Raw genomic sequence first — 15,104 nt, forward strand, 5'->3', positions numbered from 1 at the left:
TGCACACAAGGAGGATAGTTTTTTGTTTTGTTTTGTTTTTGTTTTAGCAGGCATTTCTCTCTACCACGGACTTCTGCTAGGGACATGAGGTTATCACATCACCCAGTGCAACCTCTTTCATAAAGACTTGTTTTCTTCCTTGTTGTTTCCTTTCATCTATAATCTATGCCAGTGTTGGCTAAAACTTCCAGTCCAAAAGCAATAATCTTTTCTAAAATAATCTCCAAATAACATTTTAGGTGAAAATCCACTAAAATCCATTGCTAACAGAAAATAGTTATCAGGAAGGCTTTTCTGGGAAGAAAATTATATCTGCTATCCTCCTAATATTTTAATTCCATCTGGCCTTTCTTAAATCTAAGTGATAAATGGTTACAATGATTCCCCATAACTGATTTTCAAACCTCAGGCCTTTTTTTCCCTCCAGCTGCTGTTATTCTTCAGTAAGGTGAGTTACAGCAGCCTCTCCTCATCTAGATCTGCAGTATAGGACACTTATACCCAGGAGCTTTTGACATCAGAGAGGACTCTAATAACTAACCATTTAAAGGGAATGGGGGCCATTCCAACTGACCTTGGAGATGGTGCATCCCTGCACAATCCTCCTGACCTGAAGTGTCTAATGCACTATTGTCCCTTGCTGAGCTCAGGTGCTGCTCTGGCTAGGAGAGGGAGAAGAGAGGAGAAGCTTGGCCTTAGGGGCAGCCCAGCAGAGGAAATAGCACTCCATCATATTTGGTCAGCCATACTTAGATCTCTTTAATAACAATGTTGTGGCACTCCCCAGTGAATTTTTAGATTTTTAGTGTAACCATGGTTAATAACTCTGTTTTATAGAACAAAATTAGAATTTAGTACTCAATAGCATCTTCCCTAACATACAGTCTTCTGTATCTCTTTTTGTATATCTAAATCTTGAAATGGTTCTCCTTTTCCACATGAGGTTTTCTTGAGGTGATATTTTCTCTTTCTGAAGTCTTGAGATATTAATTTCTCTCTGATTTTTGAATACATACACCTGTTGTTTTGCCCACATTCTGACCTCCAGTTAGCCATGAGAATACCATCAGACCAAAAATCATCAGTAGGAGTCTTTGAGGTCTTTGGGTCTGTGGACATACTCTTCCTTTTTCTCAAATAAGTTCCCACCCTGCTTCACCTGGCTAATTCATAACTCAGATTGCATGGTACTTCCTCAAGAAAGCCTTTCCAGACCTTAAGATGTTAGACAGCTTGCATTGCACTCATATTTATATCCCTTATCGTACAACATAAATCACTTTTATTGTCTGTCTTTCCACAGGATTATAAGCTTTCTGACAGTAGGGGTCAATTTTTCTTGCTTAGAGTTGAATTTCCAGAACTGAGTAGAGTCATGCATATCACTAACACTCAGATAATATTTATAAAATAGATGGGTGGATGGATGGATGGATGGATAGAAAGGTCTCAGATAATTTGTCTATTCTGGTTGCAGAGTTGTTTGATTTGTTAAAAGAGGTAGAAGCAGACATTTGGTATATAAACTATATAGACTACCATTAAAGAAAAAGATGAATGGATAAAGAAGATGTGGTATATATATATACAATGGAATACTATGAAAAGAAATGAAATCTTGCCATTTGCGACGACATGGATGGAACTAGAGAGTATTATGCTTAGCAAAATAAGTCAATCGGAGAAAGACAAATATCATATGATCTCTCTGATATGAAGAAGTAGAGAGGCAACGTGAGGGGTTTGGGGGATAGGAAAAGAATAAATGAAACAAGATGGGATTTGGAGGGAGACAAACCATAAAAGACTCTTAATGTCACAAAACAAACTGAGGGTTGCCGGGGGTAGGGGGGTAGGGAGAGGGTGGTGGGGTTATGGACATTGGGGAAGGTATGTGCTATGGTGAGTGTTGTGAAGTGTGTAAACCTGGTGATTCACAGACCTGTACCCTGGGACTAATAATACATTATATGTTTATATAATATATATGTTTATATAATGTTTTTATATATTTATATATAATTTATATATGTTTATATATAATTTATATATATGTTTATATAATGTTTATATAATATATATTATATATATATAATTTTATAATATAAAATTTAAAAAAAGAAAGTAGGCATTGTTTGCCAATGATTAAAAAGATGAACACAACTGAATGAATATTTGTGTGTGTTTATAATGACCAGTAAATGTTTGTGCATTTTTGCAGGAAAAATTTGAAACTGAATTGAAGTATAAAATTACAGTTAATGGGAAAATTGCAGTGCTTTACTTGAAAAAAAACAAGTAAGTGTTTTTATTTCTGATATTATCCTTACCGACAGCAAGTTAGTATGTGGAAAATGTGCTAATTGAGGCATTTTCTGCTTAAGGCTCTCGAAAACCTCTGCTAATAAGTTTTTTTTTCTCTCAACTGGCCTGGGGGGCGGGTGTTGGTGAATATTTGTTTCTACCAAAGTAGGGGAAATACATTGAGTAAAATAACAGTTTACTAGTGTTTGGACCCTTCTAGTAATAAAATATAATGCATGAGATACAATTGTATCAAATTCTGTGAAAAAGCAGACAGATTTTTAAATCTTACCCTACATTATTGTAGTTTATTATTCTAATACTCAAAGATTAAGATTTAAAACAATTTGCAACTATTTCCATCAGGGAAAAAAATGTATAATTAAATAAATTCAAGGACTAAAGAACAAGTCAGTGGTAAAGCCAGACTGGGCTCTCCTGATGCCCGCACCAGTGCTCCTCCCATCCAGCTACATACTGACCCTCCCATTTTCTCATGCATTATATCGTCCTCTTGTTCTTTCATTGTCCGCATTCAGGTCAGTTACATTCAACATTTCTTTCAAGTTTCACTGCCTCGATTCTGACTCAGATCTTGATGATCCTATATCTCGACGACTTCAAAAGTAGTTTTCTCCCCTAATTCTGTGCTTTCAAGCTCTTTCAATCCCTAAACCATTCTATATAGTACAGCAAGATTTTTTTTCCTCAAATAAACTATTGCCATTTGCAAAAATCACAACTGCCTGGACTTTGGAAATGGTGTGGTAGAATAGAAATAGTACAGGTGTGGACTTTAGGCAGACTTAGATATGATCTTTTGCCCCTCGAACTGTGTCATCTTATCTGAAAAATGAAGCAAGTCATATTTACCTTATCAGACTGCAGAAATGATTAAACAAATGATCCATGTAAGGTGTCTAACTCAGTGGCTGGCACAGAGACAATATTTAACATACCCTAGTTACTTCCTTTTCTCCTTGCCCTGCCTCTTTAAAAGGCATATCCAGATTCCTATGTGCTGTCAGGTAATTGAAAGAATTCTGAGAAGCTCAGTGAAAATGCCAGAAGGGCCCTACCTACCAAAGGCAAGTCATTGATCACGAAACTTGCCACTGTTACAGTTGTTAGCAGTCCCTGGGAACTGAAAAGGACTGGGTGTAAATGTAGTTATCACAAACTGATGAGCAATGCTCTTTTTTCAGTCATTTTTTTAAATCAACTCTACCCTTCTCAGTCCCATTCCTTCCTCAAGTCACCCCTCAGAGAAGTATCAAAGTGTCTGCTTTCTAGCAGACACTGTTCCACACTACTTAGGAATGTCCACACTACTCAGGAATGCCAAAGACTCAGCTCCCTCAGTCTTTGCATTGTAAACATCCTCTTCGTGCTTGGACTCTGCTTGAGGGCTTAGTAGGAGCTCAGGAGTTAAAAACTTTCCTAGACTACCAGTGGAAGCTTTCACTTTGACCAAGGCACTTTTCAATTAGCATGAGTAACCATGAAATTTTTTCTTTTTTTTTCCTCCAGGGATCTCCTTGCACCAGGTTACATGGAAACACATTATAATTCCACTGGAGAGGAGGTCACCACAAGCCCACAAATAATGGTAAAAGAGTATCCTAGAATCACTGTCATTTGGGGTGTGACCGGTACTCCCAAGGGCAGTGAGTGTCATTGCCAGACAAATAGTGAAAATGAAACAGCATTTACAATGTTGGTGCTTTTTCCAGAAGTAGTAATTTCTTAATACACCCCTTAATATTTATACATTTTGACAAGAACAAAGTCATTCCTTGACAACCATGGTAACCCCTTGGTTATGTGGGCTTCCCTTCAGGAGCTCCCTATAAAAGAGTGGGAGGAGCTTTTCATTTTCATTAGAAGAGTGAAGAATTGAATACTTCTAGTGTTCTTAGTTAGCACTATATAATCTCTAGATTATATAGTGTCTCCAACTCAAGACTATTTCCTCAATAACAGAATTATAGAATTCTGTTTTCCTTAAATATTTTTTACTCTTGACTCTTATTTAGAAGGTGGCTGTGTGAAGTCATGTGAGGAGTATTTTATCATTGCCGTCTTTCTGAGCTCCATTTTTCTATTGGCAGGCCTTCAGGCATTCTCTTCATAGTGATGGCACCGGTATTTATGTCAATACCTCATCTGTCTCAAAGCGGAAAGGTGTGCTTGATTAAAGTACATCCACATGGAAAAGTTCTGGGATTGGACATTTTTCTCCAGATGGAGAAGGGGATGTCACACTATTCTGCTGAAACTCTTTGAATAAATTAAGACATAAAATCATAAAATATAATCCTGATAACTCATTCATTTGAAAGAGTTTGTAGGTGTTAGAAAAAAATAATGATCCACAGATGAGTGAAATCATATGATAATTGTCTTTCTCTACTCGACTAAGTTCACTTAGCATCATCTTCTCCAGCTCCATTCATATTGATGCAAATGGTGGGTATTCATCTTTTCTGATGGCTGAGTAATACTCCATTGTATATATGGACCAAATCTTCTTTATCGACTCATATCATATAATTTTACTCATATGTGCAACATAAGGAATAGTGGGGAGGACCACAGGGAAGGGAGGGAACACTGAATGGGAAGGAATCAGAGAGGGAGAAAAACCATGAGAGACTCTGGACTCCAGGAACCAAACTGAGGGTTACAGAAAGGGGGGGTTGGAGAGATGGGGTAACTGGATGATGGGTATTAAGGAGGGCACATGTGATGAGCACTGGGTGTTACAAGCAACTAATGAATCGTTGAACACTACATCAAAAACTAATGATGCACTTTATGGTGGCTAACTATACAGTGGCTAAAGAAAAGGAAGAAAGGGATGACTTCCATGAAGATAATAAAAAGAAAGAAATAAAGAAAGAAGAAAACAATGAGTAATCAGCCAAGGGAAAGAATGAATGTCCGATATTTTGGAGGCTCATATTTTAAACTTCTATCTACAAGTTTGTTTCTTTCAGACTGCATTCACCCATTATCCTTTTTCTGCAATACCAATATTTATTTAGTAAATGTCCTTTAAGCATTGGATTAATTAACCAAATATTAAAGATTTTAACCATAAAAAACTTCTTAACCTTTTATTTACATCTCTAAGTTGACTATTGTTCAGCATAAAATTATTTGAAAACATAGATCTTGTTTCAAGCTTTCAAATTCAAATTTAGCAGTGTCTCTAAGAAACATGTACATTCTCTTACAAATCTCCCTTTTTATTTTCTTTAGGATGACTGTTATTACCAAGGACACATCATTAATGAAAAAGTTTCAGATGCTAGCATCAGCACATGTAGGGGACTAAGGTAAGGCTTCATAAATGGTTCGTGTATACCTGTGGTAATGGGGTGAGTGTGTGTGTTTTTAATAAACCTGAGGAATCTCAAATAGAATGAATTATCCTGTAGTTAAATATAAATCCTAAGGGTTCAAAGATTTTGAAATTTAAAGGAAACAGAGTTTCTCTTGATAGTGGTTTCTAAATCCACACATCTGAATTGCTTGTAGAAGTGTGTTTGTTTGTTTGTCTGCTTATTTTCAAAATACAGTTTTTTGAGTCCAACTCTTAAAGGAATGGGTGCTCTTCTCCACCTTTCCTCTTTAAACTCTCTCTTCAGCTTGTGCTATCCATGCCCAGCTTTTCTTCTGTATATTAATAACTCCCCAGGCATCTGTCTACAGTGAGATATTTCTTCTGATGCCCAGACTTGACCATCTAATTTTGTCTTCCATATATCCATATCTCTTCCATATTTGGATAGATTAATGAAATCTCAATCTTAATAAACCCCACATCAATAATGTTTTTCTCCCAAATTTCATGTCTTTCCAGTGTTTGTTATTTCAGTGAAGGATATAATCAACTAACCACATGCCCAATTCGGAAACCTAGATTCCTTGATGAGATCTTGCCTCTCAGCTATCCATTTTTGATCCATTTTCAAGCCCTACTGATGAGATGTCCTAAATATTCACTGGGATTATTCACTCTATTCTTTCTCTACTGCCACTTCCTAGTCCAAACTACCATGATCCTTTATGCAGACCATGAAGGATCTCATATGCATCCTTGTCTTCTAGCTCTGTATACACTTAACCAGTCTCTGATTATATACTTTTATGCTTTTTTATCCTAGCAGTTATCTATAATTATGAATACTTCATATATGTCATCTAATTATATTGTTTTGGGGTCAAATGTGACTATTTGATCCACATCCATCTTCCTCATTTTACTATAAGCTCCGTAAAAGGAGAAACCATGACTTTTTTCTCTGATTTTCTGCCCTTAATCCAAGGACTAATGAATAATGGGTGCCCCCTAACTGTTGGTTAAATGTATCTTAATTTGGAGTTTCAGCAGAGATAACTGAGAAGAAGCTGGTAATATTTGTTGATCATGTGCTTTACATATTATGTCCTTCAATCTTTATAACCATTCTATTAGGTAGGTATTATTCTCATGTTATAGAGGTCTCCAGAAACTATGGCAGTGTGGGTTTATGTATTTTTCCCATGGTATCACATCTAAGAAGTTATAGACCCAGAATCTTAAGTCTTATTTATAAGACCCCAAGGTCTTCATTTTCAGTGCACCTTTAGAGTGGATGAGGTATTAGATTGGAAGAACACTGGGTGAGAATGAAGAAATTTCCATTCTAGCATCAGCACTGACATAAGTTAGCTATGTAACATTATAGTAGTCACTTCTCCCCAAGAAATCTGATTTCTCATAGAAAAACTAAGTTTAGATCATCTCTAAGTGTATAGTTAGCTGCAAAGTTACACTATATTCTACTGCCATGAACTTGAAATTATTTGGTATTGGAAATTCTTTAAAGTCTGTAAGTCTATAGCACCCAAAAGCAGGAATATTTTTTAAGAAGTCAGTCAGGATTTTCATGTTTTTCAGGGGCTACTTCAGTCAGGGAGATCAAAAATACTTCATTGAACCTTTAAGCCCTACAAATCAGGATGGACAGAAACATGCACTCTACAGTTATGATCCAGAGGAAAAGACTAACAGCACCTGTGGGACAGATGACATACTACGGGCACACGGATCTCGGCAGAGTATGGTTCTACCTGCCACCAGTCTGGTGGTATGCATACTTTCATATTTTATTTGCAGTGCTTTCATGTATCCTGTCCTGGCTGTCCTGGGTTCCAGTCTTAGTAGTTACAATTAACAGAAACTTTATAGTCTTGGTTGAATTACTAGTATTATAGTAGGCCATAGAGACACTAAAACCTTGTGGTACATTGATGATTTATTTAATAAGTATTTGTGGATTAACTATTATTAACAACAATGTGCCAAGGTTAAAAAGAAATATAAATATAATGCTTACCCTCTGGGAACAGGCAATTTGACAATACCATAACATACAACAAAGGTATGAAGTATTATTACTTTCACATAAAATATCCTGCTGTCTTTATGAATGAACCCATTCAATAGTTTTCTTTCTTGAAGTACTTCCATAGGTGCTTGGGATGTAACAGTGAGCAAAAATAAAGGCAGGATATGTGCAGAGGCACTGAGGATATTCTTAGATATATGAGTTCAGCTTCCAGTCACAGAAGAAAAATGAATATGGCTTGTTTGAAACCATAGGGAGTCATTGCCATAATTGCTTTCATTTTCTTCACGGGATGCTTTATATCCAGTCATCTCTTCTAAATGTTTTCACCATCCAAAAGCACTGGGCAGAATTTGTCTTAACAAAAGAATATCTCTTTTGGGTTCAGTTTGCTGTGGATTTAAATTCCACCAGTGATATGATACCAGGATCCCACTAAGAACTCACTCTTAGAGATGAAGGATAAAATAATCAAGGATAAATTCTAGATTTGGGCCTGAGAAAATGATGAATGGTAGTGCTGTTAACTGAGCTGGGGAGAATGAGGGAGAAGCTGGTTTTGTTTGAGGTTTGGGAATCAGTAGTTTTATTTTGACCACATTAGGTTTATGGTATTAGACATTCAAATGGATGCATGAAATAGGTATTAATTGTAACAGTCTGGCCTTTAGAAGAGAGGCCAGGGCGCCTGGGTGGCTCAGTGGGTTAAGCCTCTGCCTTCAGCTCAGGTCATGATCCCAGGGTTCTGGGATCGAGCCCCGCATCGGGCTTTCTGCTCTGCAGGGAGCCTGCTTCCTTCTCTCTCTCTCTGCCTGCCTCTCTGCCTGCTTGTGATCTCTCTCTGTCAAATAAATAAATAAAATCTTAAAAAAAAAAAGAAGAGAGGCCAAGGCTGGAGATACTCATTTGATAGCAATTAGTGCAGAGTTCCTATTTAAAGAAGGCATAACACAGGATGAGATTACTGAGGAAGAATGTGTAGATAAAGAATGGGACCCATGGCTGAGATTTTATGAGGGCCTCTAATATATGGAGGTCAAACAGAGGAGGGATGACAGTGAATTGCAAATCCCTGTAGGTTTAGGGCCCCACTTCCCTCTGTAATCTCCTTTCCTTCAACTCCTTTCCTACGGACAACTTCCCCCATTATGTTCTGACAAACACAGACAATTTTTCTGTGCTTTAAACATGCCAATATCAATTCACTTCACAATCTTTTTGTTCATTTCTTTTCTCTGCTGGAGTTATCTTCCAATTTATCTTCTCTTGCCTGATGAGAACATTAATGAGAATATTCTCATTAATATGTCTGCTGCATGACCAAACCCTTATAGCTTTCCCTGACCACCTATTCTTATAAAACTACCTCGGCACTCAGTATCACGTGACTCCATTTACTCCTCTTCACAGCACTAATCACCACCTGATTTACTCATGCTTATTTGCCTAGTGGGAGCTCCTTAAGGCCACGGACCAAGAATGTTTCATTGCCTTATTCTTAGCACCCCTGGTGTCCAGTAAGTGCTAGTGAATACACTGCTCCAGTAGAGGCTGGGAGGAAAGTGTTTAGCTAGAGGACTACACCTAAAGTCTACTTTCAGTAATGTGTTCTTGCTTATGGAAGCTTACTGCTCTGTTAAAAGACAACCCCTTCTGTGTACCTGGGTGGCTCAGTCTGGTAAGCATCAGACTTGGTTTCTCAGGGTCGTGGGATTGAGCCCTGAGTCAGGCTCCATGCCCAGCATGGAGTCAACTTGAGATTCTTTCTTTTCCTTTCCCTCTACCCCTCCCACCACTCATGCTATCTTTCTCTGTCTTGCAAATAAGTAAATAAAATTAAAAAAAAAAAAAAAGACAAGCCCTTCCAGATATGCAACATAATAAACTTTGATAGTTTATTATTTAGTATGAATAATGTATCTGCTACTTTTCAATGGAATAATCCACTAAGAAATATATCTTTTCTTCTTGTTGTTGTTGTCTTGTTTTGTTTTGTGGAGAAAAAGGAACAGAAAATAGGGAAGCTTGGAATGTGGGAAAGAGATCCAGCTCTGCCTGAGGAGAAAAGAGCAGACTGGGTGCCATGATGGGTCTGGGCATTGCACCATTGCTGAGGAAGGGGGTGCTCACTAGGAGAGGGATAAAGGCTGCTTAAACCCACCACCACCACTACCAACAACTACAACAAGAAAACACTAAGAGGTTGCCGAAGTCAGAGTTTTTCTATTTCAGAGCAGCATAGCGGAGAAAACCCATTGTTCAAAAAATCTGAAAGCTTTTTTTTTTTTTTTTTTTAAATATTTTATTCATTCAACAGACAGCGAGAGATCACAAGTAGGCAGAGAGGCAGCCAGAGAGAGAGGGGATCCCTGCTGAGCAGAGAGGTGGTTGCAGGGCTCCATCCCAGGACCCTGAGATCATGACCTGAGCTGAAGGCAGAGGCTTAACCCATGAAACATTCAGGCATCCTGAAAGCTTTTGGTTTTAGTTCAAGCACACCTATTAGTGTAAGTTCTGCCAAAATAAAAGAGTCAGACTAGAATGTTGCTCATGTCCCTCTAGCTCTGATACACTGAGCCTTGTCTATAGTTAATTCTGCTTGTTAAGAGTTAAAATGGTAATGTTTTCTTTTATTGCCAGATATCAACCAATCTTTTCCAAAATTACACTTTTCAAATAAAAGAATGACTCTCAAGGAGAATGATGCTGTTTTAGTGATTTTCTTTTTTGTATTTATTACAGAAATCAAAAGACCAGAAGGGTCTGGAACATAAGAAATACGTAGAGTATTATTTGGTCCTGGATAATAGTGAGGTAATTATAACAGATAAATGTGTCTTTCAAAATCCCCTTCTACGTGTATTTATTATGGGAAATATTAAATATACGGATCAGTTTTGAAAAATCATGAATATGAGCTTTTCTTCTTTATTAATTGTTCTGATCCTAGGAAATTTGACATATAATTAGACAGATAGGATTTTTTTTTCTCAGAAATGTATACCTATGCATAAAGTGAATTTTTCACATTTTATCTTCAATTATTGTCTCCAAATTTAGTTTCCAGTTAAATTCCTTTCTCATTTTGTCTTTTTTTTTTTTATAATTTTTTTTTTATTTTTTTATTTCCAGCATAACAGTATTCATTATTTTTGCACCACACCCCGTGCTCCATGCAATCCGTGTCCTCTATAATACCCACCACCTGGTACCCCAACCTCCCACCCCCCGTCCCTTCAAAACCCTCAGATTGTTTTTCAGAGTCCACAGTCTCTCATGGTTCACCTCCCCTTCCAATTTCCCCCAATTCCCTTCTCCACTCTAAGTCCCCATGTCCTCCATGCTATTTGTTATGCTCCACAAATAAGTGAAACCATATGATAATTGACTCTCTCTGCTTGACTTATTTCACTCAGCATAATCTCTTCCAGTCCCGTCCATGTTGCTACAAAAGTTGGGTATTCATCCTTTCTGATGGAGGCATAATACTCTATCCCCAGGGGTACAGGTCTGTGAATCACCAGGTTTACACACTTCACAGCACTCACCAAAGCACATACCCTCCCCAATGTCCATAATCCCACCCCCTTCTCCCAAACCCCCTCCCCCCAGCAACCCTCAGTTTGTTTTGTGAGATTAAAAGTCACTTATGGTTTGTCTCCCTCCCAATCCCATCTTGTTTCATTTATTCTTCTCCTACCCACTTAAGCCCCCATGTTGCATCACCACTTCCTCATATCAGGGAGATCATATGATAGTTGTCTTTCTCTGCTTGACTTATTTCGCTAAGCATGATACGCTCTAGTTCCATCCATGTTGTCGCAAATGGCAAGATTTCATTTCTTTTGATGGCTGCATAGTATTCCATTGTGTATATATACCACATCTTCTTGATCCATTCATCTGTTGATGGACATCTAGGTTCTTTCCATAGTTTGGCTATTGTGGACATTGCTGCTATAAACATTCGGGTGCATGTGCCCCTTTGGATCACTACGTTTGTATCCTTAGGGTAAATACCCAATAGTGCAATTGCTGGGTCATAGGGCAGTTCTATTTTCAACATTTTGAGGAACCTCCATGCTGTTTTCCAGAGTGGCTGCACCAGCTTGCATTCCCACCAACAGTGTAGGAGGGTTCCCCTTTCTCCGCATCCTCGCCAGCATCTGTCATTTCCTGACTTGTTTATTTTAGCCATTCTGACTGGTGTGAGGTGATATCTCATTGTGGTTTTGATTTGTATTTCCCTGATGCCGAGTGATATGGAGCACTTTTTCATGTGCCTGTTGGCCATCTGGATGTCTTCTTTGCAGAAATGTCTGTTCATGTCCTCTGCCCATTTCTTGATTGGATTATTTGTTCTTTGGGTGTTGAGTTTGCTAAGTTCTTTATAGATTCTGGACACTAGTCCTTTATCTGATATGTCATTTGCAAATATCTTCTCCCATTCTGTCAGTTGTCTTTTGATTTTGTTAACTGTTTCCTTTGCTGTGCAAAAGCTTTTGATCTTGATGAAATCCCAATAGTTCATTTTTGCCCTTGCTTCCCTTGCCTTTTGCGTTGTTCCTAGGAAGATGTTGCTGCGGTTGAGGTCAAAGAGGTTGCTGCCTGTGTTCTCCTCAAGGATTTTGATGGATTCCTTTCGCACATTGAGGTCCTTCATCCATTTTGAGTCTATTTTTGTGTGTGGTGTAAGGAAATGGTCCAATTTCATTTTTCTGCATGTGGCTGTCCAATTTTCCCAGCACCATTTATTGAAGAGGCAGTCTTTTTGCCATTGGACATTCTTTCCTGCTTTGTCGAAGATTAGTTGACCATAGAGTTGAGGGTCTATTTCTGGGCTCTCTATTCTGTTCCATTGATCTATGTGTCTGTTTTTGTGCCAGTACCATGCTGTCTTGATGACGACAGCTTTGTAATAGAGCTTGAAGTCCGGAATTGTGATGCCACCAACATTGGCTTTCTTTTTCAATATCCCTTTGGCTATTCGAGGTCTTTTCTGGTTCCATATAAATTTTAGCATTATTTGTTCCATTTCTTTGAAAAAGATGGATGGTACTTTGATAGGAATTGCATTAAATGTGTAGATTGCTTTAGGTAGCATAGACATTTTCACAATATTTATTCTTCCAATCCAGGAGCATGGAACATTTTTCCATTTCTTTGTGTCTTCCTCAATTTCTTTCATGAGTACTTTATAGTTTTCTGAGTATAGATTCTGTGTCTCTTTGGTTAGGTTTATTCCTAGGTATCTTATGGTTTTGGGTGCAATTGTAAATGGGATTGACTCCTTAATTTCTCTTTCTTCTGTCTTGCTGTTGGTGTAGAGAAATGCAACTGATTTCTGTGCATTGATTTTATATCCTGACACTTTACTGAATTCCTGTATAAGTTCTAGCAGTTTTGGAGTGGAGTCTTTTGGGTTTTCCACATATAGTATCATATCATCTGCGAAGAGTGATAATTTGACTTCTTCTTTGCTGATTTGGATGCCTTTAATTTCCTTTTGTTGTCTGATTGCTGAGGCTAGGACCTCTAGTACTATGTTGAATAGCAGTGGTGATAATGGACATCCCTGCCGTGTTCCTGACCTTAGCGGAAAAGCTTTCAGTTTTTCTCCATTGAGAATGATATTTGCGGTGGGTTTTTCATAGATGGCTTTGATGATATTGAGGTATGTGCCCTCTATCCCTACACTTTGAAGAGTTTTGATCAGGAAGGGATGCTGTACTTTGTCAAATGCTTTTTCAGCATCTATTGAGAGTATCATATGGTTCTTGTTCTTTCTTTTATTGATGTGTTGTATCACATTGACTGATTTGCGGATGTTGAACCAACCTTGCAGCCCTGGAATAAATCCCACTTGGTCGTGGTGAATAATCTTTTTAATGTACTGTTGAATCCTATTGGCTAGTATTTTGTTGAGTATTTTCGCATCTGTGTTCATCAAGGATATCGGTCTGTAGCTCTCTTTTTTGGTGGGATCCTTGTCTGGTTTTAGGATCAAGGTGATGCTGGCCTCATAAAATGAGTTTGGAAGTTTTCCTTCCATTTCTATTTTTTGGAACAGTTTCAGGAGAATAGGAATTAGTTCTTCTTTAAATGTTTGGTAGAATTCCCCCGGGAAGCCGTCTGGCCCTGGACTTTTGTTTGTTTGGAGATTTTTAATGACTGTTTCAATCTCCTTACTGGTTATGGGTCTGTTCAGGCTTTCTATTTCTTCCTGGTTCAGTTGTGGTAGTTTATATGTTTCTAGGAATGCATCCATTTCTTCCAGATTGTCAAATTTATTGGCGTAGAGTTGCTCATAGTATGTTCTTATAATAGTTTGTATTTCTTTGGTGTTAGTTGTGATCTCTCCTCTTTCATTCATGATTTTATTTATTTGGGTCCTTTCTCTTTTCTTTTTGATAAGTCGGGCCAGGGGTTTATCAATTTTATTAATTCTTTCAAAGAACCAGCTCCTAGTTTCGTTGATTTGTTCTATTGTTTTTTTGGTTTCTATTTCATTGATTTCTGCTCTGATCTTTATGATTTCTCTTCTCCTGCTGGGCTTAGGGTTTCTTTCTTGTTCTTTCTCCAGCTCCTTTAGGTGTAGGGTTAGGTTGTGTACCTGAGACCTTTCTTGTTTCTTGAGAAAGGCTTGTACCGCTATATATTTTCCTCTCAGGACTGCCTTTGTTGTGTCCCACAGATTTTGAACCGTTGTATTTTCATTATCATTTGTTTCCATGATTTTTTTCAATTCTTCTTTAATTTCCTGGTTGACCCATTCATTCTTTAGAAGGATGCTGTTTAGTCTCCATGTATTTGGGTTCTTTCCAAACTTCCTTTTGTGGTTGAGTTCTAGCTTTAGAGCATTGTGGTCTGAAAATAAGCAGGGAATGATCCCAATCTTTTGATACCGGTTGAGTCCTGATTTAGGACCGAGGATGTGATCTATTCTGGAGAATGTTCCATGTGCACTAGAGAAGAATGTGTATTCTGTTGCTTTGGGATGAAATATTCTGAATATATCTGTGATGTCCATCTGGTCCAGTGTGTCGTTTAAGGCCTTTATTTCCTTGCTGATCTTTTGCTTGGATGATCTGTCCATTTCAGTGAGGGGAGTGTTAAAGTCCCCTACTATTATTGTATTATTGTTGATGTGTTTCTTTGATTTTGTTATTAATTGGTTTATATAGTTGGCTGCTCCCACGTTGGGGGCATAGATATTTAAAATTGTTAAATCTTCTTGTTGGACAGACCCTTTGAGTATGATATAGTGTCCTTCCTCATCTCTTATTATAGTCTTTGGCTTAAAATCTAATTGATCTGATATAAGGATTGCGTTTCTTCTGATGTCCATTAGCATGGTAAATTCTTTTCCACCCCCTCACTTTAAATCTGGAGGTGTCTACG

General features: G+C 37.9%; 1 protein-coding gene across 3 annotated transcripts in view; it reads left to right on the top strand.

Annotated features, from left to right (window-relative positions):
- Nucleotides 1–15,104, top strand: part of ADAM28 (ADAM metallopeptidase domain 28) — a 76,933-nt gene that overhangs the window by 11,746 nt on the left and 50,083 nt on the right. For all 3 annotated transcript variants that reach the window (XM_032332187.1, XM_032332186.1, XM_032332188.1), the window contains exons 3-7: nt 2,222–2,298; nt 3,835–3,913; nt 5,569–5,645; nt 7,253–7,442; nt 10,446–10,517. In XM_032332187.1, coding sequence (XP_032188078.1) covers nt 2,222–2,298; nt 3,835–3,913; nt 5,569–5,645; nt 7,253–7,442; nt 10,446–10,517 — 495 coding nt within the window. The remainder of the gene's footprint in view (nt 1–2,221; nt 2,299–3,834; nt 3,914–5,568; nt 5,646–7,252; nt 7,443–10,445; nt 10,518–15,104) is intronic.

The sequence above is a fragment of the Mustela erminea genome, chromosome 2, assembly GCF_009829155.1.
Source record: "Mustela erminea isolate mMusErm1 chromosome 2, mMusErm1.Pri, whole genome shotgun sequence".
NCBI lineage: Eukaryota > Metazoa > Chordata > Mammalia > Carnivora > Mustelidae > Mustela > Mustela erminea.